This window comes from Stenella coeruleoalba, assembly GCF_951394435.1.
Source record: "Stenella coeruleoalba genome assembly, chromosome: 7".
Classification (NCBI taxonomy): Eukaryota; Metazoa; Chordata; class Mammalia; order Artiodactyla; family Delphinidae; genus Stenella; species Stenella coeruleoalba.
Genome location: NC_137153.1, coordinates 58,182,392 through 58,207,694, shown reverse-complemented (window position 1 = coordinate 58,207,694; position 25,303 = coordinate 58,182,392). Strand labels below are relative to the sequence as shown.

At 34.4% G+C, this 25,303-nt stretch overlaps 1 protein-coding gene across 7 annotated transcripts in view; it reads left to right on the top strand.

The window, feature by feature from the left end:
• The window catches only part of CCDC171 (coiled-coil domain containing 171), a 358,505-nt gene that overhangs the window by 237,912 nt on the left and 95,290 nt on the right, over nt 1-25,303 (top strand). For all 7 annotated transcript variants that reach the window (XM_079927995.1, XM_079927997.1, XM_079927993.1 and 4 more), the window contains 2 exons: nt 17,076-17,221; nt 19,229-19,283. In XM_079927995.1, coding sequence (XP_079784121.1) covers nt 17,076-17,221; nt 19,229-19,283 — 201 coding nt within the window. The remainder of the gene's footprint in view (nt 1-17,075; nt 17,222-19,228; nt 19,284-25,303) is intronic.

The window sequence follows — 25,303 nt, the reverse complement described above, 5'->3', positions numbered from 1 at the left end:
CTCTAGGAGGTGGATCAAAAAAGATCTTGCTGTGGTTTATGTCAAACAGTGTTCTTCCTGTTTTCCTCTAAGAGTTTTATAGTGTCCGGTCTTACATTTAGCTCTTTAATCCATTTTGAGTTTATTTTTGTCTGTGGTGTAAGGGAGTGTTCTAATTTCATTCTTTTACATGTAGCTGTCCAGTTTTCCCAGCACCACTTATTGGAGAGGCTGTCTTTTCTCCATTGTATGTTCTTGCCTCCTTTGACATAAATTAGGTGACCACATGTACATGGGTTTATCTCTGGGCATTCTATCCTGTACCATTCATTGATCTATGTTTCTGTTTTTGTGCCAGTACCATACTGTCTGGATTACTGTAGCTTTGTGGTATAGTTTGAAATCAGGGAGCCTGATTCCTGCAGCTCCAGTTTTCTTTCTCAAGATTGCTTTGGTTATTTGGGGTCTTTTGTGTTTCCATACCAATTGTAAAATTTTTTGTTCTAATTCTGTGAAGAAAGCCATTGGCAATATGGTAGGGATTGCATTGAATCTGTAGATTGCTTTGGGTAGGATAGTCATTTTCACAATGTTGATTCTTCCATTCCAAGAACATGGTATATTTCACCATCTGTTTATGTCATCTTTGATTTATTTCATCAGTGTTTTATAGTTTTCTGAGTACAAGTCTTTCACCTCCTTAGGCAGGTTTATTCCTAGGTATTTTATTCTTTTTGTAGCAGTGGAAAATGGGAGTGTTTCCTTAATTTCACTTTCTGATTTTTCATTGTTGGTGTATAGGAATGCCAGAGATTTCTGTGCATTAATTTTGCATCCTCCAACTTTACCAAATTCATTGAATAGTTCTAGTAGTTTTCTGGTGGCATCTTTAGTATTTTCTATGTATAGTATCATGTCATCGGCAAACAGTGACAGTTTTACTTCTTTTCCAATTTGTGTTCCTTTTATTTCTTTTTCTTCTCTGATTTCTGTGATTAGGACTTCCTAAACTATGTTGAATAAGAGTGGTGAGAGTGGACATCCTTGTCTTGTTCTTGATCTTAGTGGAAATGCTCTCAGTTTTTCACCGCTGAGTATGATGCTTGCTGTTGGTTTGTTATATATGGCTTTATTATGTTGAGGTAGCTTCCCTCTATGCCCATTTTCTGGAGAGTTTTTTTTTATCATAAATAGGTGTTGAATTTTGTCAAACGCTTTTTTTGCATCTATTGAGATGATCATATGGTTTTTATTCCTTAGTTTGTTGATGTGGTTTATCACATTGATTGATTAGTGTATATTGAAGAATCCTTGCATCCCTGGGATAAATCCCACTTGATCATGGTGTATAATCCTTTTAATGTGTTGTTGGATTCTGTTTGCTAGTATTTTGTTCAATATTTTTGCATCTGTATTCATCAGTGATGTTGGTCTATAGTTTTCTTTTTTTGTGACAACTTTTTCTGGCTTTGGTATCAGGGTGATGGTGGCTTCGTGGAATGAATTTGGGAGTGTTTCTCCCTCTGCAATTTTTTGCAGAGTTTGAGAAGGATCGGTGTTAGCTCTTCTCTAAACGTTTGATGGAATTCGCTTGTGAAGCCATCTGGTCCTGGACTTTTGTTTGTTGGAAGGTTTTTTATTACGGTTTCAATTTCATTACTTGTGATAGGTCTGTTTATATTTTCTAATTCTTCCTGGTTCAGTTTTCCTTGGAAAACTGTACCTTTCCAAGAATTTGTCCATTTCTTCATGGTTGTCCATTTTATTGGTATATAGTGTTTGTAGTAGTCTCTTATAATCCTTTGTATTTCTGCAATGTCAGTTGTGATTTCTCCTTTTTCATTTCTAATTTTTTTTTTTTTTGTGGTACGCGGGCCTCTCACTGTTTTGGCCTCTCCCGTTGCAGAGCTCAGGCTCCGGACGCACAGGCTCCGGATGCACAGGCTCAGTGACCATGGCTCACGGGCCTAGCCGCTCCGTGGCATGTGGGATCTTCCTGGACCGGGGCATGAGCCCGTGTCCCCTGCATTGGCAGGCAGACTCTCAACCACTGCGCCACCAGGGAAGCCCTTCATTTCTAATTTTATTGATTTGTGTCCTCTCCCTTTTTTTCTTGATGAGTCTGGCTAAGGGTTTATCAATTTTGTTTATCTTCTCAGAGAACCAGCTTTTAGTTTTATTGATCTTTGCTCTTGTTTTGTTCGTTTCTATTGCATTTATTTCTGCTCTGATCTTTATGATTTCTTTCCTTCTACTGACTTTGGGTTTTCTCTGGTTCTTCTTTCTCTAGATGTTTTTGTGTAGGGTTAGATTGTTTATTTGAGATTTTTCTTGTTTCTTGAGGTGAGATTGAATTGCTATAAACTTTCCTCTTAGAACAGCTTTTGCTGCGTCCCATAGGTTTTGGCTCATCATGTTTTTGTTGTCTTTTGTTTCCATGTATTTTTTAATTTCTTCTTTGATTTCTTCAGTGATCTCTTGGTTATTTAGTAGTTCACTGTTTAGCCGCCATGTATTTGTATTTTTTACAGTTTTTTTCCTGTAATTGATTTCCAGTCTCATAGCGTTGTGGTCAGAAAAGATGCTTGATACGATTTCAATTTTCTTAAATTTTCCGAGGCTTGATTTGTGACCCCAGATGTGATCTATCTTGGAGAATGTTCTCTGTGCACTTGAGAAGAAAGTGTATTCTGCCACTTTTGGGTGGAATGTTCTATAAACATCAATTAAATCTATCTGGTGTATTGTGTCATTTAAAGCTTGTGTTTCCTTATTTATTTTCTGTTTGGATGATCTGTCCATTGGTGTAAGTGGGGTGTTAAAGTCCCCTACTATTATTGTGTTACTGTCGATTTCTCCTTTCATTGTTGTTAACCTTATGTATTGAGGTGCTCCTGTTTCGGTTGCATAAATGCTTATAGTTTTTATATCTTCTTGGATTGATCCTTTGATCATTATATAGTTTCCCTCCTTATCTCTTTTAGCAGTCTTTATTTTAAAGTCTATTTTATCTGATACGAGTCTTGCTACTCCAGCTTTCTTTTGATTTCCATTTGCATAGAATATCTTTTTCCATTCCTTCATTGCTTTGGTTTGTAATATTCAGTTATAATTTATTTCTTCGACTGATGATCCAGTATTTAAGTCAGACTAGAAACTGACTTTTTAAAGTGTCCAAAGGTGATTTCATAGTTGTTAAAATTCTAGAATAAATTCTAGAATAAATTGTCACATGTAGTAATAGGACTGTATCAGTCAGTATACTGTGTGTAATGTCACAGTAACAAATGACTCCAAAATTTCAGTGGCCTTACAACAAGCGACTTCTCACATATCCCACATACTCATATAGTGGATCAGCTGTGCTTCTGCTTCATGGGTTCCTCACTTTGTAAAAGGCTGATAGAGCAGCCCCTATCATGGACACTCTTGGTCTCATAATAAATGTCTCTCTATAGGACATTCCTGGTCTTCTGTCTGCTAGGACGTGGCATTATTTTTAAAATTCTGCTCACATTTCACTGGCCAAAGAAAGTAACTTCTGCACTCTTGATTTTGACAGGACAGGGAATATATAATCTTTCCAGAAGTGGCACCACATGGTCAAGCCAAATATCAGTGAGACAGGAGAGTATACTTTCCCCTCAGGGAGGTGGAACAAATACAGTCCACTACAATAACTAATTATTTACACTTTATAAAACACAGAAAAGATAGAGAATCTGTTTTCTAGTAAGCTATGTTGACCAAATTTTGTATAACTTTACATTTTAACATCTGCAACTGTTTTCCCCTAGTTTGTTAAGAGGGTTGAAAACAGGGGGCCATGTGTCTTGTTGGAACTTTTTTCTTTTGCTATAGAGTTCTTATTAGTGTAAAAAGATTGTTCAGCATGTTATTCTGCTTTCCTTTAAATAGACTTCAATATTCTAGACCCGGGGTCCCCAACCCCTGGGCACGGACTGGTACCAGTCCATGTCCAGATAGGAATTGGCACACAGCAGGAGGTGAGTGGCGGGCGAGCAAGCGAAGCTTCGTCTGTGTTTACAGCCGCTCCCCATCACTCCAGTTACCGCCTGAGCTCCGCCTCCTGTCAGATTAGCAGTGGCATTAGATTTTCATAGGAGCACGAACCCTACTGTGAACTGCGCATGCAAGGGATCTAGGTTGCACACTCATCTAATGCCTGATGATCTGACGTGAGCTGAGGTGATGATGCTAGCACTGGGGAGTGGCTGCAAATACAGATTATCATTAGCAGAGAGGTTTGACTGCACAGAGACCATAGTAAATCAACTGCTTGCAATCTCATATCAAAACCCTATCAGTGAGTGGCAAGTGAAAACAAGCTCAGGGCTCCCACTGATTCTGCATTATGGTGAGTTGTATAATTTTTTCATTAATATTACAATGTAATAATAATAGAAATAAAGTGCATAATAAATGTAATGCATTTGAATCATCCCAAACCATCCCCACCCTGGTCCATGGAAAAATTGTCTTCCACAAAACCGATCCCTCATGCCAAAAAGGCTGGGGACCACTGTTCTAGACTATTAAGACTCTGTTAACTGTGTTTCATGAAGCATTTTCTCGGCTCCAGAAGCCTTATGCTTGGCATTTCAAGGAGTCACCACTAGATGGTGATCTCGCTCATTTAGAAGGATAGGACGGCTGTGTGTTTCTCTTCAGGTGAATGGGTTGGTTACAAAGGGACCAGAAATGTAAGCCATACTAATGTTGTGGGAAGAGTCTTTATAATCAAAATGGTACTATTTATGAGTATGTATATACATATATATAGATGTGTGTGTGTGCGTGTGTGTACACAAACGCATATCCTCACACAGGAAAATTCCATTTGAAGAAAAGCTACAAAATAATGTTTTACCATATTAAGTTACTTCCTCAGAGTATATATATATATTTTCAACCGTTATTCCCCAAACAGAGAGACAAGTTTTCCTAAGCACAGTTTCTCAAGAAATTGTACTGAGGCTTGGGTCCATCTGACTGCTTTTTCCTAATACTTTCTTTGAATCTACTAACTGTTGCTGAAACTGTGGTTGTTTTATTTATTTATTTATTTCAAAAAATTTTGGGGCCGTGCCTCGTGGCATGGAGGATCTTAGTTCCCTGAGCAGGGATCAAACTTGTGCCTCCTGCAGTGGAAGCCTGGAGTCTTAACCACTGGACCACCAGGGAAGTTCCAAACTGTGGTTGTTTTAGATGTGAGCCTTCAGCTTCGTTTTAGCAGCCTATGTGTTACTCAGCCTCAGTCTCTTTTTCTGTAATTAATTGGAGTGGAGAGGGATTAAAATTTTTATATTTCATTTAGACATGTTAAAAATTAACTTTTGTGGTTCATTAATCACAGAATGGGAAAGCTGGTACCCACCCTTTTACTTATTTATTTAGAAACCTTACTTAATGATTATTACCAGTGGTAACTTTGTTCTAACCTTTTTTTTCCAAAATAACTCAACATAATAACCAATTTGTTATTGGTAAAAATCTAAAAAATATGTTTGAAACTATAGACCAAATAGCGTAGTTCTCCTTAAAAAAATGCTAACTTCAGTTGTTAATGCACTTTTTGGTGCTCCTAAAATAATAGATAGTTTTCATTATACATTTCTGTCGTGACTCAAAGCTTATGGCTTTCTGTCATATGAGTCAAAAAACTTATAGGATTTCATGTAGTTATTAGTAGAAATAGAAAATATATGGCTAGGATGCTACATTTATATAAAGTAAATATTTAATATATACTCTCGGCTTGAGTTGTGTAAAAATGAATTTGAGATAATAGTCTTTACCATACTAAGGAAAATGATGTGTCACAAACCAGTTTTTTCTAAAATCCCTTTTTATCTAGTTTATCACTGAATCGTGATTCTCAAAGGTGAAATCTTATCAAAACTTCGTTAGAGCCTAACTGAAGATGTAAATGAGTGGTTGCATTATGGCCAGAATGATCTCTTGTATTCATTCTAATTTGGCAGTTATAGTTTGTGTGTATGATCCCTGAGACAGATAAGAGAAAGCTGCTGTATGGTTGGGAATCGCACAAAAGCTCGTAGTGAAGAGTAAAGCAAATTCTGGTTGAAAGAAGTTTGGGGGTTGGGAGTTCACTGATTCAAGCGTTTCCCCCAAGATATAGTGATGCAACTCTGTGGAGTACTTATAAAAATCATATGCAAGGAAAAGTCTAGTTTTCTGACCGTATCTGGGCTATATGTACCTTTCTCATCTTTTCTCCTGTCATTGTCAATAGCTCCTTATCTTTATATGTAAGTTACCTCTTGGATTTCTCAGAACATGCCATTTTATTCTGCTGAAAATGCTCTTCACAACACTGGTCACCTGGCTTTAATACAAGATTCTTTTTAAACTACATCTTTCTAGATAGGAAGTCATTTCCAAGAGGAGTATATTCTTTGTATTTCATTAATTTATATATCATACTGCTAGTTTTGAACTCTGGCTCTGTGTAATCTAGGCAAGTTACTTCAACTCTGCCTCAGTTACCTCATTTGTAAAATGGGAATAATAGTATTTACCTCATAGAGTTGTTATGAGGGCTAACTGTGTCAATGTCTGGCGTAAGGTAAGTATTCAGGAAGTGGTAGCTATTATTACTGTTGCTACTATTACTACTATTTATGGCAGTGGTATGGATAGGCATAAAATAAATGTATCTTGAATGAACAGATGAATACAGTAGAGTCACATCCTATGCTGAGGTTAGGTTTTAGGATCAGCCTATAAGGCTAAAATCTTGTATAGTCAAAAGTATCTTGGGGCTTCCCTGGTGGCACAGTGGTTGAGAGTCCGCCTGCCGATGCAGGGGACGCGGGTTGGTGCCCCGGTCCGGGAAGGTCCCACACGCCGCGGAGCGGCTGGGCCCGTGAGCCATGGGCGCTGGGCCTGCGCGTCCGGAGCCTGTGCTCCGCAGCGGGAGGGGCCGCAGCAGTGAAAAAAGAAAAGAAATGGCTTAATCATTTTTCCACTAATAACTTCAAATATCCTGTTAGATTTCCTTAGGGATTCTTTTTTTTTTTTTTTTTTTGCGGTACGCGGGCCTCTCACTGCTGCGGCCCCTCCCGCTGCGGAGCACAGGCTCCGGACGCGCAGGCCCAGCGCCCATGGCTCATGGGCCCAGCCGCTCCGCGGCGTGTGGGACCTTCCCGGACCGGGGCACCAACCCGCGTCCCCTGCATCGGCAGGCGGACTCTCAACCACTGTGCCACCAGGGAAGCCCTAAGCCATTTCATTTTTAAATTCCTTTCAGCTTACCCAATTCAGTAAACTGTTCCTATTTGTTTTATTTCTTTAAAAAGTCTTTTCTGGAGCGGCCAAACTAGAGATGCCATATTCTAGACAAACCTAAAACAGCCAGGTTTTCTTCCATGTTGGACTATCTTACCATTCTTTCAGTTGGATACCAAATGAAGAGATTGCTTTACATTCAAGGGCCAAGTTAGATGAAGGTACATTTTTTTTTTTACAGGAGAATCACTCTCACTTTTACCTCCTAGTTCGAGTATTTGCAGTAGTAGAGATATTTGGGATGTGAGGGCAACCAGGTGAAACAGCCGGTTTTATTGTAGTTGCCATTTGCTTTGTTCATGTCACCTATTGCAGGCTTGCTGTGGATAAACGTTTATGGCTTGGAGCAGTATCAGAACTATGGTATTTGAATTGCTGCTCTCCATCTCTCTTTCAGTTGCCTTCCTTTCCCCCATCTTCTCTCCCTTATCCCTTTCAGAGTAAGTATAATGGAATGCTTTTAAGTCAAATGCAACTCTACTTTTATATCTCAGATTAACAAATTTCAGTACTAATTACTAATTCTTCTGTTACTATAACATTATAATGTAGTCTGTATGGTGGCAGTGCTTTAAGAGTGGTATTTTTAGATTAAATTAGGCACACTGATTACTTTTTACATAGGAGTTAAAATCTCCTTAACAGGAGGATTTAGATACAAGTGCTGATATTGTAGAGGTTGATATACTGTTGTGAGAGCGTAGAGTTCCTGTAATAAATATTTTAAAAGTTGAGGCATATACTAGGCAACCAAATTTCAAGATCTGCAGGGAAAGTTCATTGCTGATGCTAACTTATAAAGGAAAGAGACATAGAGAACTCCTTTGCCTTTTGAAAGGTTAAAAAAAAAGCAGCAGCCCAATGTGGTCCTGAATTATATAAAATTCTGTACTGCAGTAGCATGCTGTATAAGTCATCGTTACTATGCAAATATTTATTTCTTATTTCATTAGTACATAAGTGATGACAGTCATCCTACTTTCACGCAGGGAATCCTGAATTGTGCATGCTTTGATTTTTGATGTTAAAGCAGTGCCATTGTATAACACTTACGTCCTTATTGGAGTGTATTTCAATATAAATAGAAAGCAGCCATTTAAATAGTCTGAAATGCCTTCCTGACCTTACCGAGAACTCGATACATAGGTGAAATACTAGTTTTATATTTCCATGGGGACTTCCCAGTTAGTGGATTCTATGGAAAATCTGGAGAAATGGTTACTGCTGTTGTGGTGCAGGATAAAGAATAAGGTTGTAGACACACAGATACAGAGACCAGAGTACTGGTTACCAGAGGAGAAGGGAGGTAGGGGGAGGACGAAATGGGTAAAGGGCGTCAACTGTATGTTGATGGATGGAAACAAAACTTTGGATGGTGAGCATGCTGAAGTGTGTATGGACATCTTCATACAATGTTGTACACATGAAACAAGTGTGACCTCAACTGCAAAAAGATTAAGGGTTTAGATTTAGAAGACCTGAGCTCACATTTTGGAGTAAACTTTTCTGATTCTTAGTTTCCTTGCATGTAAAATAGGAATGATAATGTGATCTATCTCACTGGACTATGAAGAACCAATTGAGTTAATGTAACTATTAAGTGCTTGTATGATGATGATAATATGGTTCAGTTGTCACTCAAGCTATTTTTCCCCCCCAGGATTTGGGGGAAATAAGCTTTAAAAATAGCAAACATTTATTGCACGCTTACAATATGACAGGCATGGTTCAAGAACAGGCCTAGTGCCTTCATGCAAAGGTGGAATGCTCTGGATTGAGAAATGTAGGAAATGTCTGTGGTTCAGAATTTTCCCCTGTGAATATACCTCTGAAATTAAGATAGAAATCAGTGTGAAATACTTAATACAAAACAATTCACCTGATGAATACATTTTTTAAGAAAAAACTCAGATTTTGTTTTGTCTACATTTAAGTCTAAAAAAACCCTGTTTATTTTTCTAATTTAAACTTTTTTTTAAGATTTTTTTTCATGTAGACCATTTTAAAACTGTTTATTGAATTTGTTACAATATTGCTTCTGTTTTATGTTTTGGTTTTTTGGCCGCGAGGCATGTGGGATCTTAGCTTCCCAGTCAGGGATCAAACCCTCACCCCCAGCATTGGAAGGTGAAGTCTTAACCACTGGACCGCCAGGGAAGTCCCTTCTAGTTTAAAATTGACCTTCAGATTCTCTTAAATAATTGATTTTTACTCAGCTGATATTGGATTTACTTTTATTAATATTATTTAATATATAACATATTCAAGACTTCAAGATAGTCATTTAAATTCTGTAGTACAATAAAAATATTAATGTAAAGGTCTTTTAATTATTGTATAGGATTATCTACCCTATTCAATTACATCACAAAAAGAATTCTTGAAATTGAAAAATTCTTCTGACAATAAGTTCTTTTTATTTAAATGTCAGAAATCCAACTATGTGAAGCCCTTTATAAATTATTCATATTTTCTCAATTCTTAGTAGACATTTGTTTTAGGTAATTCTCAAATGATTTAAAAGCAGTATTTATATTCTAAATGTTATTTTTCTGCAACCTAATTCATAGCTTGACTCATTTAAAATATTGCCAGGGAATTCTGAAGCTTTTTGGACCTCCACATAGCTAAGGATTGTCAACTGGGTGAAGTTTTTAGAACCTGCTGAGTAGTCTGTGGCTGATAAAGTCTAACAGAAGGACTTACTGTATTCCATCCGTTTATTTCTTAGCTATTCATTGAGAGAACACAGAGGTCGTATAAGAGCTGATTTTATTATAGCAGCATCATGGTGGCTGTCACCTGCAGCTAGTTTCTGTCTCCTGAGGCCTGTAGTACAGCCAAATGCAGTTTGTTTTATACTCTGAGAAAATATTACTGCCACATTACTGCTTACATGCCATGTGTCACAATAAATCTAGCTGCTGCTTGTCTGTTCTGTACTTTTCTGAGAGTATTTTCCTGTTGAGAGGACTCTCATGGTTCTCTTTATCATCCTTCTCTTTTTTTGTCATTTAAAATGTCCTTTAACTATTTCTCTCCCAGTTTACCTCATTATTATCTAGCACATTTAGTCTACCAGAGTTTTGTAGTACTGTGTGAGGCTTGGAACAAACAGCATTAAATATGTTTTGAACACTTTTATGAGGTTCCTTTTCTTTCCACTATATTTTACTATTGATCACTTTCAGTTAGTTTACTGGGAAGGATTAACTTTTTTCCTTTTATATTGATGGAATTTAAGAGAACGTTTTCAAAGGAACATGTGAGAATGTGGTGCCAATAATCATAAAGCATACAGCAAAATCTTATAGCATACTTTGAAATTTTAAAGGTGCATTTTCATTGCTCATCCGCTCCATTTTTTCACAATCATCTACCATATGGCCTATTTATAAAAGTGACTTATTTTATACTTTTTTTTGTTAATGTTATTTTATCTTTTTCAAGTGTGATACAAATAGTTATTTTAAACAATTTATGTATGTTTATACATATGCATATATATATAAGCGATGATGTAGAAATAATATAGAAACTCATAAGTTGCCACATATAGGTGGGGATTTAAAGAAGACTGTAATGACACTACATGTAGGAGTGTAAGTATTGCATTAATTATGCATAATAAATTTATGTAGCCTTTTATGGTTTATAAGACACTTTCACATCTGTTGTCTTACTAGATGTGTGAGTCCTAACAAGGGCTGTCATTTACTGAACCCTAAAGTGGGTAAGTTATTTGATTTTTAACTTCGGTTTATTAATGTCACCTATGTTTTACATAGAATTATTATTAGAAAATAGTAAAAGATAATGTCCTTAAGAAAACTTAAAATTGCAGAAATTTTAATTCAGATTATCCATATAAAATATAGACTACCAAAACTGAAATTTATTCATATATTAATTTTACCACATACTAACATCTTTGACTATTGTATATTTATTGTAAATTGTCTAATTGCTTATCTCATAGATTTTCAAGCTTTATTATAAAATATGTCATTCTTTAGTTTCATCCCTAAATTGTGTACCCAATTGTAAATTTGGTGGTTGTATCATTTTAAATTTATACTTTCTGTGGCAGCCTGTGTAGTTTGACCTACCCAGCAGCTACTAATTCTTGATTAATATAATTTTCTAGTTGTCACATTATAATGGTAGGGCTGAAGACAGTGCCATTTCCTTTTCCAACATTAGTTTTAGTGCCCTGAGATGTTTTACCCAATTTATCACAATCTAGGAATGTTTATTCAAAAGTTACAGTTGGACAGTAGTAAAATTTTAGAAAAAAAATGTTACAGATTTTTTTCTTAACCTAGGAAATGTAGCTTAGTTCTTCATAACTCTTGTGTTGTTGTCTTGTCTTACATTTTCTATGACTAACTTTTATACCAAATTGAATAAGCCATTAGCTTTTAGTCTGTAGGAATGTGGATCCATAGATATTTCCCATTAGACAAAAGAAAATCTATAAAAGCGATATCTCTCGGGGCTTGGTCTTCCTAGCTGGCCTAATGGTCTAAAGCAGTGTAGTACTGTACTCTTATGAGAAATAACTCTGTTGGATGATTCCCTTAACATCCAGAAATAATAATTGGAGAGTTGTGTACACTCTTTCAGGGAACTTTAACTTTTCTACTAAATACCACATTTATTAAGCAAATATTCTGATTCAGGGAATTCATGTTATAAATTTTATACTTTTGAAACTATTACTGAACAAAATTATAAACCTTGTATATCTTGTGTCATTTAAAATTAGAGCTTGCTGTGAAATAATGAGATATACTACATTTAGGTTGCCATGTTGTTTTGATTTTTTTTTTTAAGAACTTCTCTTCAAAAAACACCTCCAGGGCTTCCCTGGTGGCGCAGTGGTTGAGAGTTCGCCTGCCGATGCAGGGGACACGGGTTCGTGCCCTGGTCCGGGAAGATCCCACATGCCGCAGAGCGGCTGGGCCCGTGAGCCATGGCCGCTGGGCCTGCACGTCTGGAGCCTGTGCTCCGCAACGGGAGAGGCCACAACAGTGAGAGGCCCGCGTACCGCAAAAAAAACCCAACCAAACAAACAAACAAAAAAACCACCTCCATTGGTGATTGTTGCACAGCTTTGTGAATATAATAAAACCCACTGAATTGTACACTTTAAAAGTGTGAATTATGTGAATTATGTCTCAATAAAACTGTTATTAAAAAATTCCACTGTACAAAATGTTTTCATAGGTGCAAAGTAATAGAATTTCAATTTATATTCACAATTAAGTTAAAAAAATTGTTAACCTTAATAAATGTTTAAAGCTTTAGAAATATGAAATTATGTATGACTTAAGAAAATAATTTGTTCTTATTCAATAGTAACATATGTTTATTATAGAAACTTCAGAAACTCTAGATAAGAAAAGACATTTTAAAAATGTGTGGGTATTTTAATATCCACATCTATCCTGTATTCTGTCCCTAAGCTTTCTCTGTACTTAACTACTTCCTTGGTATCCATACTTTTCCTGCCAGCTTTCATTATTTATTTAAAATTTATTATTTTTGGCTGCGTCAGGTCTTAGTTGTGGCACGCGGGCTCTGTAGTTGTGGCATGTGGGCTCTGTAGTTGTAGCATGCGGGCTTAGTTGCCCCGCAGCATGTGGGATCTTAGTTCCACGACCTGGAATTGAACCTGCATCACCTGCATTGGAAGGCGGATTCTTAACTACTGGACCACCAGGGAAGTCCCGTTGCCGGCTTTCATTAGTAGTACATACCTTTTCATGACCATCTTAGGAAAACAACCAGTTGTAAAACTATCTTCTTATAAGAGTAAAAAAGCATTGAAAGCATTGAAGAGTAAAAAAGAGTGAAAGCATTGGCTTTTTTTCCTGGACTATGAGAGGTGTACATGAGCAATGAGATCATTATCTTAAAAGAAATACAATAAATATCTTGCAGAGTAGCTTCTGAAATATAGTAAGCTTGGGATTTTGCTGTAAAATTTTGCTTTAAAACATTTTGGATTTAAAGTGAAAACTTGGAATGTTTGATAAATAGTATTGTGGCATTGGTTCTTGTGTAGATGGTATATTTTCTTTTAAACTTTTGTTACCATTTTTAGCATTAACTTTCTAGCAGCTAAAATTGTTCAAAACATAGTTTAAAGGTAAATGCAGTATCAGGCTTTGAATTTTTTTTTTTTTTTTTTTTTTTTTTGGTAAATACTAAGACCTGAGTACAAAATGAGGGCTGTGTTGTGGATTAAGTGAAATATCTTAAGGCTGTGCTGTTCTGATAACTGAACCTGAAGTGACCTTTCTCAGACACAATTACAGAGCTGTATGTTTTTCCTTTAATTTCATCAGGGGTTTAATTAGTATACAAATAAAACTTCCCTTATCTTCCTTTCTACCTAATTGGCTTGTCTTCGCTTATATATGAAGTATGTGAAAGTGGGCTGTAATTAGGGTGACCGTGTTAACCTTTTTTCCTCAAATGTACTGTTGCCTAAAGGCCTCAAGGCCTAAAAACAGTGCTTTGGATTATTGCTTTGCAATCGCTATGGTTGTCCCATAGGTTTTCTCATGAGCAGAAGGGCTTTGGGTGCTGCAGGTTCCCACTGCTTAACAGGATCTTCATTCTTCTCCCCACTAAATGTTTATTGATTATCTTGCTGTTCCAGGCTCAGCCTCCAACAACTTAATATCAGGTGACAGTCAGGAGAGTTCTCCAAGTAATTAGAGTTGAGCATTGGGGGAACAATTAGGAGCAGAGTTATTAAACTTGATTTATCCTATTCTCCCCTGAACAGTTTCTTGGATATCAGGACATCACACTTTCACAGTCTGCCCTGGTTGAGAAATTAGTGGCTAACCTGCTTGCTTATCATCATTGCCTAGCTGCCCAGAGGTACACCCTCTTGGTTTCAGTCCTTCAGTTGGAAATATTAGAGTCCATAAAGTTTATCATGGGTTTTAATTAGATAAATCTGAACGGGAGAAAAGAAAAGCTGAAGTTAAAATTTTATATGTGTCTAACATATATTACATATGGTATAGGTACGTATGTATATACATCATATATATACACACACACATGAATTTGTTTTTCTTTTTTTAAAGCTTAGTGTTAGGATTTTTAAGGATTCTACTTTTGTCGTCAAACACAAAAATGTGAACATCAGAGAAAAGACATATTACTGAATCACTTTTTATGTCTTGGTGTTTTGCATACATCACCACGAACCTTAGGACTCATTGATGTATATAGATTCCATTGTGATGTTCCTCAGCTCTTTAAAATGAGAATGCTGTGTCCATAAGTTATATAACTATGATTATTCTTTTTTCAAAAACTGTTATCTCTTCATTTTTACACTAAGGAAGTATGATCCGTATCACCTATTTATACCATTTTTTTGTTTGTTGTCTGTAATTTCAGTCTTAGAGTAGGCTATTCAGCTGTACCTCTGAAATAGTGCAAGCTTTAGAAGAGTTTGGTGGCTCCCTGCCATTGCCCCTGAGAGAAGGAGATGAAAGCTGATGGAAACTGGAAGATTTAGATACATAGTGGAGATTCTAATTCTATGAGTTATATCTTCTTTGGAAGGAGATCATAGAATTGCTGAAAAGTCAAGTATGGTTTTATAGTGATTTTAAGGTCATGGGTTCTCTCAGATTGGACCAGTGAGCTTCGCTCTGGGTGAGGCTGGAATCAATATCCTGAACACCCCTCACAAATATACACCTCTACTCATAAGAACTACTGAGCAAGAGAATTTGAATGGAGTGGCACATTCTATTATTTCTGTTGGAAAAAGAACTCAAGCTTTATGTGTAACTGGTGGTGGATCATTAATTTTATATTCACATCTGAAAAACAGCATTTTTTATTACCTGAAAGATGTCAGAAATATTGCCTTTAAAAGGACTCAAATGGGTTTTATTTTTTCAAAGAAAGAAATCTCATGATACTTCAGTGCCTTTAAATATCTTAACATTGGCACAAAATGACTAGGTTTAGCATGGCTTTTCAAATCTATTCTTTGTTGTCTTTTTAAGTTGGTTTGAATCAGTGACTATTTCCATAGTGGGATATACTTAAAGATCTGTTAGTACTAAAGATTTAAAATAAAATATAATATCTAAAAAATAGTCACAGTTTGCTTATTTCTAGTTTCTTGACTTGTATTTGTCTGACAGCAACTTGACTGTTTGAAAGTGAAATACTGAATTAAATTTCTTTTAGCATTTAAAAATACCTGGTTTAAGGGTAAGCTGGGATGAAGTGAGAGAGTAGCATTGACATATATAAACTACCAAATGTAAAACAGATAGCTAGTGGGAAGCAGCTGCATAGCACAGGGAGATCAGCTTGGTGCTTTGTGACCACCTAGAGGGGTGGGATAGAGAGGGTGGGAGGGAAACGCAAGAAGGAGGGGATATGGGGATATATGTATACATATAGCTGATTCACTTTGTTATACAGCAGAAACTAACGCACCATTGTAAAGCAATTATACTCCAATAAAGATGTTAAAAAAAAAAACACCTGGTTTTGCTTTCAATTCATATTGTTCAGAGTGAATTAATTATTTTAGCTCCACGCAGGCAGCTTGAGTTTTTATACTACTTATTGTGAGTGCATTAAAATAATATTATTGGAAAAGTTTTAAACATGAAATTATTGCATCTTGGTTGTTCTTTACTGGGTATTTGAAGCATAGTTGTGAATGTTAATGTGTGACTACACTCTTAGAAAGAAGAAAAAATATTATGTGTATGCAATCAATTATTTAGTTCACTGTCCAACAAACTTAATTGAAAAACTGGTTGATAAGCTCATATGCTAGAAATTTCATAGGCAAAGAAATGAGCAGATTTTTAGTGCTAAGAGATCCTCTGATCCCTATATTGTTTTACATCCTAGAATTTTAAATAAGAAAATACTCCTTGAACTTACGAGTTTTTGAGTCTAAGACCTTTAGCCTTAAAGTTCCAAGATGAAATTGTACTCTTCTATCTTGAAATTTTTGTGCTAAGTGAATATTTCAGATTAAAGCACATAGCAAATATCAACAAATTTTATACTTCTATGACTAGGAAAATATTTACGGAACATAATTCCAAATGCAAGTATTGTCTATAACTCTCTCTGTTGAAACATGTTGATCACGTTTGTGTTTTCTCTGACATGAGAGTTTTTTATGGGAAATAAGTGAATTTTATTTTCGAGTCCAGTGTGTTTGTTCACTGAGATGTGTATAGCAACATAACTGTTATTGATACATTTAAAAAGAGAGTAGTGGTGCTTTTAAATTTTGGGTTCCCCATTCTCTTAAAGGTATCCTAATCTACCTTCCTCTCCATCACACACATACTTTGGCATATGATAGTTCTTGTTTTAAATAGACTCTAAATTTCATGTACTTTTTCCATTGAAATCTTTATTTTTTATCATTAAAAGAAAATGCAACCTGTGGTTTTTAATAATCAGATATTTTTCGTAAGAATAGAATGTATTTGCCTTGCATTATTTAAAAAAACAAAACAGAGATGTATTTTGCAGCTAAACATTTTTCAAAATCTTATCAGTTCTATCATTTCTAATTAGTAAGTATGTAAAATTTTTTGCAGAAAATTTGTTAAACCTTGATGTGTAATGACCCAAGTCTACTTCTCAGTCAGTCTGTATCCTTCTTTGTTTAATAGCCTATGGCATAAATTGAAGTTAATTATCAGGGCTGACAGGTAACTCTGTTTTCTGTCTGCTTGCAGAGTCTCTCCGAGGCAAAGATGGAGCTGAGAAGAAAAGATCAATCTCTGCGTCAGCTCAATAGACATCTTACCCAGCTGGAGCAGGACAAGCGTCGACTGGAGGAGAACATCCATGATGCAGAGAGTGCCCTCCGCATGGCAGCCAAGTGAGCATTTGGACCTTGGGGAGATCACTTAAAACAGACAAAAGATCAATTCTTACTTTCATGCTCTGGGTTTTAGCCCTGGATAATACAGTGTTAGAAAACAAAAGTACAGCTGTCTCTCTTTGAAATTCTCTGATATATCCTCAAAAAAGAAAACTCTTAACATACTAAATGTATATTTTATTGAGAAACCTTAGAAAAGAATAAGTTTCTATATAACCTCTAATTCTGTGTATTTTAGGTTCTGTTGTAGCATTACATGTTTGAAATCAGGTTTTCATTAACTTGAGATATAAGACTCTTTATTTTAAAGTTTTGAATAGTTTCTCCTGTCATATTTCTCATCCCTTTCTGCCCCACTGCCTCCCAAATTTTCTTCTGCATATATTATACTAATATTGCAAGTAATATTTCCATAAAGAAATGTTAGTATATAATCAACATGTGTATTGTAGCATCTTTTTAAGTGCAGTAAAAACATATTGATCATGGAAAATTCATTTAATTTTATAGCTGTATATTCAAATATGTTAAATAGAGAAGAATATGCAATTTTCAGAGTGGGCAACTATGTAACTGTGATGAGAGTGTTTTTCCTTTTACCAGGTAATCAAGTTGACATACACTGTGAAGTTCAAATTGAATAGTTCTCTTGGGTATTTTTATTTGTTCCCCACATCAAATTTCATGGAGTACTTTAAGACAGTCCTTTTTACAACAGCATGGCTTAAAGAAAATCTATTTATGGATTAAACATCTAATTTTAATAAACTCAGTGTTTTCTAAATTTGGAATTCTGGATTCCTGTACTATTAAATACATACACACATATACATATATGTATGTATATATATATTTGCAAATGTATAACTATAACAACAATGTTTGGAGACAAACTCTTGTTAAGCATAACATAAGAAATATGAATGTAATGTGTAAACTAAATCATAAAACGGGCAGTTTGCAATCCTAGGATACCCACAGCTTTGTCAGTGGGCTTGGGATATTGCTCACACATAATGAAAAAATGCCACAATATTGGCATTTTGAATACCCACCAATACATTTTTGGAAAATTGTAAGGCTCTATAACAGTGCACTACCATATTGGTTATATGTAATTGTCATTTTAAAAAAATATAAGTTTGACTGAATCGGCTTTTTGCTGTCATTTTTCAGTCTCAGTTTCCTCATGTCAAATGAGAAGCTTAGCACAGGTAATTTTTAGTACATCTCAGAGCATTGAAAATTCTAAGATTAATGAAAACAAGATTATAAAACCTCTAGATTCATATTGTGCCTTCAGAATACTGCTGGTAATTCAGGAATTTGTCAAGTCTGAGATCTGTGACCATGGGCACATGTGCTTATAAGAAAGCTAAAGAAAGCTAATTTGAAATTTGGAGAGCTAATACATTATTTACAGTTTTCAATTTATAATTCACCATTAAAATTTTGTCTTCAGCATTCTCATCCCAACTTTTAATTTCATCATAAAGGCTAAACTCAATATACAAGGCTAGACAAGAAAATAGTAACTTTGCATATTTCTAGTCAAGGCCATAGAAGGTTTTTGTGTAATTATTATAGCACAAAAAACCCATGGAGAAGGGAAAATATTATTGTGCCCAGTATGACCATTTATATCTCCAGCACTAGTATTTCTAAAGTCTTTTTCATTAGGAGCCAAAAGAATGCACGTTTAGCCTTTTCAGCACATTGTAAATCAATAATGTAATCACATGATTTCTTTTTTCCTTTCTTTCTTTTTCACTCTCTTTTAACTTTGAAAATATCCATAAGAATTATTCCCCCCTCTAATTTTTGGCAGGCAGTATAACTGAAGATAAGAATTAAAAGCGGAAATATACTAGTGAATATTGTTAGGTTTTACACTTTAGGAAAAACCAACCCTTATTTTTCAGTAATAGTCACTTATACTAAAATGTGTTACAATTATAGTAAGGTTTGGGTTTTACTAACACCTAATCTTTATTTTGTTTCTAGGGACAAAGAATGTGTTGCTAATCATATGAGAACAGTAGAAAATGTGCTTCATAAGGTATTATAATTTTTCTTCAATATTGTTCAAATTGTATTATGACACAGTTCTCCTAGTCATTAATTTTATTAACTGTAAAGTACTTTAATTCATTTTGTAGATTTCTTTAAAAATAAATTAACAAAAGGATCCTTTCAAATGACTGAAAATTTGTATTGAACAATGCTATATTGCATAACTTTTTTCAGAATTCACTTTATGTATGTGATAAAACTATGAAAATAGTGTTTTCCCCAAACTGGTGTAATTGCACTTGAGTTATTTGTGGTCTTTGCTGACTGAACTAAAGGTCATTAAGATTCATATATGTCTCATAATGATAAAATGTTTGACCACACTGTCTAACCTCTTACCACTCTTAAACCTACTATCCTATATACATATATTGATATATAGAGAGAGACATAAAGTATTGTATTTGGCAGTACTCATATACCTTAACCTAGGCAGTAATGTTTTTCAAGTTGTAATTTACCTTTTTATAGGAATGTATTCTTAAAGTAGAAATTGAATATACTTAATAATAGTCTGTTATTTTCAATTGATTACTTCTGTATGATAAATTGACTTTTAGTTTATAGTGATGAACAGCATAATAAGGATATTACAATATTACTAAAAACTTAATATCATTAAGTATTGACTCAATACTGACTGTGTACTTTGTTAGCACTCCAGATTCAAAGATGTCTCATTATTTCATTATTTAAAAGTAGAGAAATGTTATTTGTTTCTGTTATTATTTAACAGACAATTTGTTGGAATAATGTAAATACCTAGTACTTTTAAGATATATGGAATTTATGAATGAATCATATTTAGAATAATTTTGTGAATCAAATTTTTTATACAATATAGTTTTAAAATCACTTAAAAATATCCTAAAAACTAATCCTGTTAAGGAAATACAAAATAACATCAATAAACATGTTTAATACATTTTAACATTTTAAAAACAATGGACCTCTGTATTCTTTGATATTGAAAGTGACTAGCAAAAAGTGACTCACAGAGAGTATTCTGAAAAAAGGAATCTAATACTCTGAGTGCTATTTTTAAGCAATATTATTTGAAATTGTGATTTCTCCTCCTTCCCACTTAAAAAAATTTAGCCTGTTGGTATAGTTTAAATATAATCACATCAAATCCATACATGCTAGAAATCTGAAATTTAGGTTTGTAGGAAAAGAGACATCTTTGGTTAGATTTTTTTGGGTATATGGTGAGACTTCCGATAGGAAAAATAAATTATGTCATGTATATGGCATACCTTTTTATACCAGTTAATGTTGCCTTTGAAATCAATTGTTTGTCATCTCCCCAGACAGAGGAAAGTAATGTTGGTTAGCAGCTGTTTTGGGAATGGACTTTGATATCAAACAAAAACCATCATCAATGTGAAATATAAATGTTGTACCTTACCCTTTCATTATGAGAATGGCAAAATATGTATTTTAAATACAATAAAGACTGATTGCAACAGGACAGTTGTAATCATACACTTCTTCATTTGCAGTTCTTTTGATTTTCGTGTCATATGGAAAGAAAGATGTCTGCAGAATTGGCCTACAACCACTGTAGATTTACTTTTGCTATATGGCTTTTTAATCTCCCTTCAGATGTAATAGTTAGTTATTTTGATTTAAGTCTCTGGAAATTTCTATATGTATAGTGATTTTAAAATTATCAATTACTTTTCAAGCTTGAAGTGAAAATTTAGGAAAGGCTAATTGATTATTGGGCTAATTCTCTTTTCTACGAAGTATGGGTGACAATGAATGGGTGATAAGGAAGAGACCCAGAGGGTACCTCTGAAGCTCTCAGGAAGGTGCAGCCCACCTGTCTTCAAGCCAGAGTTTGCAGGTTTATTTTTTTGGCCACTGTGGACTGTCCAGTGGCATTTTGCTGTCTTGGAGAATCTAAGAGTAGTATAGAAGGAGGGTCCAGGCTCTTTCATGGTACAGTAAAAATGACTGGGGTTACATCCAACCTCTTCAGCATAGTTTACTGTACATAGTCAAATAGTATAGCTATTCATATTTCTTAACCACATACGTTTGCAAGGTATGCACCAGTTATTCTAGAATAAAACCAAATTTTAACCTGCTGAATTGAATTTTAATACTAACTTCTGCCACAATAATCAAATAAAAAGAACTTACTTTCATGTAGAAATTATTTTCTTGTACTTTAAAGAACTTAAACTAAACATGTTTGCTTTTAGGAAAAGTGATTACTTTTTGGATATTTGTTAATTTTTAACTTTGACGCATTAACATTCAACTTTTCAAATCCTAAAACTGTATTATACACAGCTGTTTACTGTATATTATTTTTAAAATCCCATTTGGGACTGATACTAGTATTTAATAAAGAAGGCTAGTCATTTTTTATTTAAAAGCATATACTGTTTTTTTCAAAGAAACAGAAGTTTTTTAAAAAAAATTACATTTAAATATATTTTATTTATGGCTGTTTTAAATATAGGCCAGAAGTTAACTTTTTATTAAGAAACTTTTTGGGGGCTTATTTCAGGTTATTTGGGGTTAAGAAAAGTAAGACAAAGAGAAAAACAAAATCATTACAACTTTTCACGAGGTACATTTTTTTTAATACACACACTTTTCTATTTAGTTGAATTCTGAACTACTTTTTGTATTTTAGAAAAAACATAACTATTGAACTTTAAAAAAAAATCACCATTTAAACCATTTAAAAAATGTACAGTTCAGTGGCTTTCAATGTATTTACAATGTTGTGCAACCATCACAACTATCTAACTCCAGAATATTTTTATCACCCCCAAAAGAAACCCAGTAGCCATTAAGCAGTCACTCCTATACCCCCTCATCCCATTCTGTGGGTTGTCTTTTTACTTTTTTGTTCGTGTCCTTTGATCAACAAAAGTTTTGAACTTTGATGAAGTCCAGTTTTTTCTTTTGTTGCTCATGTGTTTGGTCTCATATCTAAGAATGCATTGCCAAATCCAAGGTCATGAGGATTTTACCCTATGTTTTCTTCAAAGAGTTTTATAGTGTTAACTCTCATATCTAGGTCTTTTGTCCATATTGAGTTAATTTTTGTATGTGGTATGATGCAAGGATCCAACTTCACTCTTTTCCATGGATATCCAGTTATCCCAGCACCATTTATTAAAAAGACTGTTCTTTCCCTCCATTCAGTAATCTTAGTAGCCTTAGTGAAAATCAGTTGACTATATCAATTGACAAATCAATTGATCATATGAAAATATAACTGATTTTTGGGTGTTGATCTTGTATACTGCAACTTTGCTGAATTTATTAGCTCTAATAACTTTTTTGTGGATTCTTTAAGACTTTCTGTATATAAGATTGTGATATCTACAAATAAAAGATAGTTTTACCTCTTTCTAATTTGGATGCCCGCCCTCCTCCCTCCCTTCCTCCCTCTCTTCCTTTTCTTTCCCTCCCTCCCTCCCTTTATTCCTTTATTTCATCTCATTGCCTGACTAGAACTTCCAGTCCTAGCCGTATGATAATATGATGACAACAGACTTTCTTGTGTGTTGTTCCTAATCTTATGGGGAAAGCTTTTGGTCTTGCACCATTAAATGTTATAGACGTCCTGTATCAGATTGAGGAAGTTCTTTCCTGTTTCTAGTATTTTGAAGTTTTCTTGTCATGAAAGGGTGTTGTTGGGTTTTGTCATATGCTGTTTCTGCATCAAATGAGATGATTTTTTAAAAAAAATCTTCATTCTGCTAATGTTGTGTACTGCATAGATTGACTTATATATGTTAAACCATCTTTGCATTTCTGGTATAAACACCACTTCATTGTGGAGTATAATCATTTGAATATGCTGCTAGATTTGGTTTGCTAGTATTTTTTGAGGATTTTTGTATCTATGATCATAAGAGATATTGGTCTGCAGTTTTCCTGTTATATCTTTGTCTGGCTTTGGTTTCAGAGTAATACTGGCCTCATAGAATGAATTTAGGAGTAGCCCCTCCACTTCAATTTTTTTGGGAGACTTTGAGAAAGATTGGTGTTAATTGTTTAAATTTTTGGTAGAATTTACCAGTAAAGCTGTCTTGTCCTGTGATTTTCTCTGCTGGAAACTTTTTGAATACTGATTCAATCTCTTTCCTTGTAATAAATCTATTTAGATTATCTGTTTCTTTTTGATTCAGCTTTGGTAGTTCATGTGTTTCTAGGAATTTATCTTTTTCATCTAGGTTATGTAATTTGTTGACATAAAGTTGTTCATTTTCTTAGAATTGTTTTATTTCTGTAACGTCAGTAGTAAAATGTCCCCAATTTAATTCTAATTTTAGTAATTTATTAACCTTTTTTTCTTGGTGAGTCTAGTTAAGGTTTGTCAATTTTGTTGATCTTTTCAAGGTACCAAATTTGGTTTTCTTGATTTGCTCTATTATTTTTCTGTTCTCTATTGTGTTTATCTCTGTTCCGATCTTTATTATTTCCTTCCTTTTGTTTACTTTGGGTTTAGTTTGATCCTCTTTTTCCAATTCCCTCAGATAGAAGGTTAGGTTATTGATTTGAGATCTTTGTTCTTTTTACATGTAGGCGTTTAAGCCATAAATTTCCATGTGAACACTGCTGTCACTGCTTCCCATAAGTTTTGGTATGTTGTGTTTTTGTTTTCATTTATCTCAAAGTATTTTCTAATTCCTCTGTGATTTCTTCTTTGACCTATTCATTGTTTAAGAGTGTGTTGTTTAATTTCCAAAATATTTGGGCATTTTCCAGATATCTTTTTGCTATTTAGTTCTAAGGTAATTCTGTATGGTTTGAAATAGTTTATAAGTATTGTTTTATGTAGTTGTCTTTTAAATCATATAGAAAAAAAGAGGATTTACAAATCATAAATACATTAATACTGACTTTTATATTTATGTATTCAGTTTCCTTCACTGGTATTCTTGATTTCTTCTTGTGGATTTGAGTTACTGTCTAGTGTCCTTTCATTTCAGACCAAAGGACTCCCTTTAGCCTTTCTTCTAGGGCAGGACTAGTGGTAAAGAACTCCCTCAGCTTTTTATCTTGGAATGGCTTACTTTCTCCTTCATTTTGGAAGAATAGTTTTGTTGGATATAGAATTTTAGATTGACAATTTTTTTTCCCCCAGCACTTTGAATATGTCAACTCCAAAATTTCTATTTGGTTCCTTTCTATGCTTTTTATCTATTTATATTTCTCATCTGCAAGATGTTACTCTCGCGGTTTCCTTTGGTTCTTTGTACATGGTTTCCTTTAACTTTTGAAACACATTTGAAATAATTGATTTAAGGTGATTGTGTGATAATCTAGTATCTAAGCTTCCTCAGGAACAGTTCCTATTAATTTCTGTTTTTCTTATGTATGGGCCATACCTTCTTATTTCTTTGCATACTTCAAAATTTTTTGTTGAAAAGTAGATATTTTGAATATATAATGTGGTAACTCTGGAAATCAGATTCTCTCCCAACCCTAGTGTTTGTTGTTGCTGTTTACTCTAGTAGTTTTTGTTTTCTCAGTGACTTCCTGAACTGATTTCATAAGGTCTGTATTCTTGGTCATGTGTGGCCACTGAAACCTCTGTTCTGTTAACTTAGTGGTCTGTTAGTATTTCGATGGAGATTTCCTTAAATACCAAGATTCAGGTGATTTTTCTTGATTAAGATTTTACCTGGTTGCTGTAAACTTTCAGATAGTTTTCAGAGTTCTGAAAAAGTTGATTCTGATAAATTTTGCCAGTTTATTCATTGCTTTTATGTAGGGACTGGCTTTTGGAGTTCCTTACTCTGCCATTTTTCCTCACATCTCTCCCTAAAATTGTATACATTTATTTTCCTAATAATTTTACCAGAAGGCTTCTAATATTACTGATAATATATCCTCTCAGGAATTGAAATTTTTAAAAAATTAAGAGCCCTCCAAACATGCTTAATTATTTCTATTGTGAGGAAAACAGAGAAAGTACAATAATTATATCAAAATAATTTTCAGGACAGGGTAATGATTGGATGGATAGGA